Source organism: Papaver somniferum, chromosome 11 (assembly GCF_003573695.1).
Source record: "Papaver somniferum cultivar HN1 chromosome 11, ASM357369v1, whole genome shotgun sequence".
Classification (NCBI taxonomy): Eukaryota; Viridiplantae; Streptophyta; class Magnoliopsida; order Ranunculales; family Papaveraceae; genus Papaver; species Papaver somniferum.
Genome location: NC_039368.1, coordinates 83,625,116 through 83,630,958, shown reverse-complemented (window position 1 = coordinate 83,630,958; position 5,843 = coordinate 83,625,116). Strand labels below are relative to the sequence as shown.

Genomic DNA, 5,843 nt, shown 5'->3' with positions numbered 1-5,843 from the left:
ACCGTACGCCCAAGGACCAACAACTTCGATCATAGTAGCGTGCCACTCGTAGTCATGGTCACGCTTGATCCTCTCACGGGCCGGAAAAATTTTCCGCTGACTAGACCCCTCGGTGCCCGGAACATACTTCAGTTTGGCATCGCTGACCTCACTTAACAGACGAATCTCACCCCGAGGAGCAGCGATATTCCGAAGGCTAACACTCCACGGTTTACGATTCCTACTATTGACGTAATCGCCAAAAGAGTTATTGAAGTTTTCAAGAGTGTACCATTCCCTCTCCGCGGGATTTGGAACGTAACAGGTCATCGTCGTCTGTCCCTTACTCCGCAGATAACACTCCTTCAGTGCACGGAGATAATTCCCCGATAATTGCGACACGGAACGGCTGTGAGTATTGGTAGAAGAGCCTTCACGACTAGAAAGCACATCGTAATAGAAGGAGTCGCCAGACTTGTACAACGGCCGCATAAGACCCTCCTCGAAAGCTCCAACTGCAGTCAACAGATGGAACTCGTCAAACTGATACTTCGAGAGGAGCTCATAAGTAATATCATCTTCAGGGGCATAGAAACGAACCTCGAAGGCTTGAAGCTCATGCTTTTCCTTGAAAACTTCAAGGTCAATATGCTTGAACGTCACTTTCTTCTTGCTGACCAGAACACTGCTTATCACCGGGGCAGCCTCATCTTGTTCCGCGAGGTCAGACGAACCAACAAAAGCCTCGGAAGCTCGTCTTTTTAAAGAAGGATTTTTAAACGATTCATTCCTTGGGACACAACCTTTGGTATTCTTCCCTTTGAGAGGAAGTACTGGAGGAGGCGGTAGAGGGTGCTGCACAGGCACTACTGAACGCAGAGAAGGAACATCAAAAGCAACAACACGAGGAGGTGTCTGCGCACACCTAACATCATCACGAGGACGAGAAACCGCACGCTCGGCAGCGTTTCGAGACCCGGAAGGATTTTTTGAAGGACCATCTTTCCTAGGAGGAGAGGCCTTCGCCCCTGAAGAAGAAACTCTGATACCACGGGGATCCATTTGAGACTTTATGCGCGGAGGGGATCTCGGTAGACTAGAACCCGGAGTTTGATGAGGAAGACGCGGACGGTCAGACATGGCTGCGAAGAGATACAACATAAACAAGTTAAAAACAAACACAAGGTCATTACCAAAGATCAAAAAACCACAAAATTAGCAGTCCATCTCAACATAGCACAGAAACCCTAAAAACCCCAAACTCTAAAGTCCAATCAATACACGTAAAACAATGGCCTCCTTGATTTCCGACGAAGAACAGGGGCAAACTAGCATACAAGCATTAGAAAAGGGTTCTTCATCACAAACAAGGACGACAGCAACAAAAATGGGAGGCTACAATACGATCAACAGCAGCAAATTTACAACCAACACAGCTTAAAACAAAAGGAACAGAGAAAATAAACCTTACCACCACAAACAACAGCAGGAAGAGGACAACAAACCAGTAACAATGAAGAAGGGAGCGTGATTAATGCTAAGACAGAGGATTTAATGGTCGAAGAACAAATAATGAAGACTGACAGATAATGAAACAAACTAGAAACAATGAAGAAGGGAGCGTGATAAATGCTAAGACAGAGAATTTAATGGCTGAAGAACAAAGAATGACAGAGAATGAAATTAATTTTCGAAGGAGAATGAAATTAATTTTTCTCCCCTCCTTAATATACTCGAAAGAAAGAGAAGGAAGTTAAGGGAGGAATGGGAAACGTGCCCATTAAATGAGCAGTTAATGCACGAATATGAAACATGCCCAAGTCTCTAGGAGAAGTTATTAAGAGAGAAGAAGAATATGTAACGACTGTTTTCTTCAATGCTCCCACTAAACATTCAAGCCCGAAGAAAAGGGGCAAATTGTGTGCACATATTTCATCATCAAACACGTGTATATAGGAACATAAGTGGAGAGCATGCGGACAAAGTCATCAAAGCATGATGACATGTGCCCACAGCTAAGATGCCCATCCCGTTGACGTTGGATCTTTGCCCAAACAAATCTAAGGGCAGAAGTTAAAAAGACGTACCGGTAACACGATGTACTGCGGAGCACCAGATAACTCCCGAAGAGTTACTTTATCTCATCCCCAAAAGAAGCCAAGATCAACGGTGGATAGAAAATGAACTGACATGGATGTGACAGGGGCAGAAGACACTTGCCTGACACGAGCAGGCACCTCAACTACCCGCATTAAACACTCTGAGAAACATACGTGTCGATCAACCCGTGGAACGAACGAAGACGACTCTGCGTGATGAAGTAATAAACGAAGACCCCAGCAGGATGGACACAAAACACAAGAAGATAAGGTTCCAACGGTCCTCAGAGGTGGGTCCCACACTCTAACCCTATAAATACCCTCTCTCCACCAAGAGTAAGAGGATCGAAAAATCATGAGGAGAAGGAGAGAGAAAGATTGTGAGTGTAAGTTAGTCCTTTACAATATACAGACCTATGTAAACCCCAAAGTCACTCGACTATCTTTGTAATCATCAAGTACACAGTGAAACAACAACCCCGTGGATGTAGGCCTTAGTGCTGAACCACGTAAATCCCAGTCTTATTTACACTTCAGCACTTTATTTTTGCCTAACGCTCCATGAGTTTTACTTTTATGCTTCGTTTTCTTTATCTTCCCCTGCACAAACGCCACTCGCGATGTTTTTGGATGAGGCTATGATAAACCCGAAGGTTTTGAGCCAAGGAATCAATGCCATTGTATTATCAGCACGAGTTGGTACCTAGAGTGTAAATATTGTTTGTGAACATATAGATGCCTTCGTGATTTACGTGTTCACATATATAATAATATAGTCAAAATCACAGTTATCAATTACATTTTTGGCAAATGGACATATGATACAGAACCCGTGAGTAAAGTCCGTGAAAACATAGCTACACCTTTAAACACTAGAAATTTGTGTTTGAGCTACACTCGCGCTCTGCACTCACTCTTTGTAAAAAGTTATACTCCATCTATTCATTAGCGATAGAAACGGAGGCAGTACTGAATTTCGAAATTTGCTTCTCCTTCGAATTGTTGGTGATCGAACTATACTCATAGTCTCTTACTACTGAACTTCCGTGACAAATTGCCGCAACAAAACTAAAACATTAGTTTCTTTAAAAGAGAAAAACAAACGAGTAACGTGAGTGAGAGTTTCGAGAATGAGAAAAAAAAACAGAGAAGAGTGGAACGCTCTAATGAGTTCAAAAAATCTTGTTGGGCATTGGGCCAGTGGCCACGCATACATGAACTATCATTTCGTCTTGATATATGAACCGGTCCAGGAAAAGCAGGAGTTCATACGTGTTCCCATGTGTAGTTGCTCATTTCCCTCGCCCACTACTGTCAGTCTGTTATTCATGTCAAATACAGTGCCGATTTTTAACTTTTCACTCGTCCATTTGACTGTCAATACTCAGGCAAGTGGCACTCCCATCAAGAGAAAGTTATATCCGCCTCAAAATCAGTGCTTCTCTACGGACCTCCACGCACAAATCAGGTAAAAACCACTTTCTCACAGTTTCTCCTATTTTTTTCTCAAAACTAGTCATAAAAATCCAAGATAACCAAACTTGTGGTACAAAAATCCCACTTAAATGTTGGGATCCATTAAAACTCCATCTTAAATAAAATTGATACAAAAACTACAAATTTTTAAAAGGTAATACAAAAACCCCAAATTTAAATGTTGGTTTCATCATAAAATTTGATGAAACCAACAATTAAATTTGGAGTTTTTGTTTTAATTTTGTTTTGATGGGATTTTTGTGTTATTTTTGTTTTGATGAGTTTTTTGTAGAATGATGGTGATAACTCTGGATTTATAACTCGCGAACCGCTTTTTTCTTTTTAATTCGTGGATTCCAATGAATCTGACCCTCGAAAGACGTATAGAGGCGGTTTGTATGCGGCGGTTTTCACCTGGTTTTTCTTATCGCTATGCTGATAATGACTTTTTTCATGAGATATTGAGATCCATGAAATATATTTAAAGACCCTTTTCATATCAGTAGCATCAAATGTTATCCCTAGCATAAGCTGATAAAGATGTCTTCTTTTTTCCTTACCTATGTATTCATCACCACTCTCATCTTCTTTTCATCATCTTTTGTTGCCGAGTCCACTGTACCTTCTTCAAAGACCTTCAAATTCACAAATAAAGGAGATTTCGTCATAGCGTACATCGTCGAATATGGTGCCGCTATCCGTGCTCTCTCTTTGTCCAGTTCTCCTTTCCAACTTTGTTTTTATAGCACCACTCCTAATGCAATGGCTAGAACCACTGGTAATGCATATACACTTGGTTTGATAATGGGAGATTCTTCAGAGTCCCCCATGATGTGGGTCTGGGATGCTAACCGTGGAAATCCGGTTGGTGAAAATGCCACCTTGACCTTTGGTGCAGATGGTAACCTTGTATTAGCTGATGCAGATGGTCGAATAGCTTGGCAGACTGGTACTGCTAATAAAGGTGTTGTGGGTGTTAAGATCTTACCGAACGGCAATATTGTGCTTTATGATAGTCGTGGAAAATTTATCTGGCAGAGTTTTGAGCATCCAAGTGACACCCTTTTGGTTGGCCAGAGTTTACATGCAAATGGTCCGGATCGCATAAGCAGCCGTTCTTCTGATGCTGATGGATCTGAGGGTCCCTATAGTCTTGTTTTAGAAAAGAACAGACTGAACCTATATCTTAAGAGTAAAAACCTCAAGAAACCATTAATTTATTACACTTCTGACTGGCTTGGAACCAGTGAACCAATGACTCGAGCCTTGTTCAGCAGCTCACCAGAAACGGAAGAAGCTTATGCATATGAGTTATCATTTCAGTTTTTTGCAGCTAATTCTTCAGCAGGAACAACAATCTTGGGAAGACCCAAATACAATAGTACATTTTCCTTGCTCCGATTAGGATCTGATGGCAGCCTGAAGATTTATACATATTACGACAAAGTTTTATACGGTATCGGTGTTTGGGAAGTGACGTTTAATTTGTTTGACTTGATAACCGGAAACGGAGGTGTAAGCGAGTGTAAGTACCCGAACAAGTGTGGACCTTTAGGTGTATGTGAGGATGAACAGTGTGTTGCATGTCCAACGGCTAAGGGATTATTAGGGTGGACCAAGAAATGTGCACCTCCAACACAGCGTAAATGTGATAATACTGGTAAGACCAACAAAGTGGATTATTTCAAGGTCGTGGGTGTTGAACATTTCATGAGCGATTATAGCAAAGGAGAAGGATCTTTGAAATTGGATGACTGTAGAAGTAAGTGTAGTAAAGATTGTAGGTGTTTAGGCTTTTTCTACAAACAAGAATCTTCAAATTGCTTGTTAGCTCCGATGTTGGGAACATTAAACAAAGTAGCTAACACTTCTCATGTTGCTTACATTAAACTTTAAGTACATCCTTAATATGTTTGTTTCATGTTGAGTTTGGAAGTTTCAGCTTTATGTGATAAGGTAATTGAGAGAAATCAATGAAAATTTGGTTAAGCAAGTAATGTAATTCAGTTTTGATCTTTCGCCTTTTTCTGGCTTCGTGCATTACTGAATTCGAAACAGACATGCATGACGCAGGCACCCACTGCCATTAACTTCTCTCAACAGCACATACCCCTCGCCAAATTGAATTGAATATGACTGGGATATAAATACATAAAATTGGTTAAAAAGACCAAAATCAACAATTTCTGAGTGAAAAGGACATCCAGGTTGATATTGTTTAAATGGACAAAAATGTTAAAATAGTCACGACATAAACAGTTTCATCCTACCCATTTTCAAATACTTTTT

General features: G+C 41.0%; 1 protein-coding gene across 1 annotated transcript; it reads left to right on the top strand.

Moving 5' to 3' along the window:
* The first annotated feature begins 4,094 nt into the window (after positions 1 to 4,094).
* On the top strand, positions 4,095 to 5,450 carry LOC113324703 (EP1-like glycoprotein 2). Its single transcript, XM_026572998.1, has one exon. The coding sequence runs from the start codon at positions 4,095 to 4,097 to the stop codon at positions 5,448 to 5,450; it is 1,356 nt and encodes a 451-aa protein (XP_026428783.1).
* Positions 5,451 to 5,843: the final 393 nt, after the last annotated feature.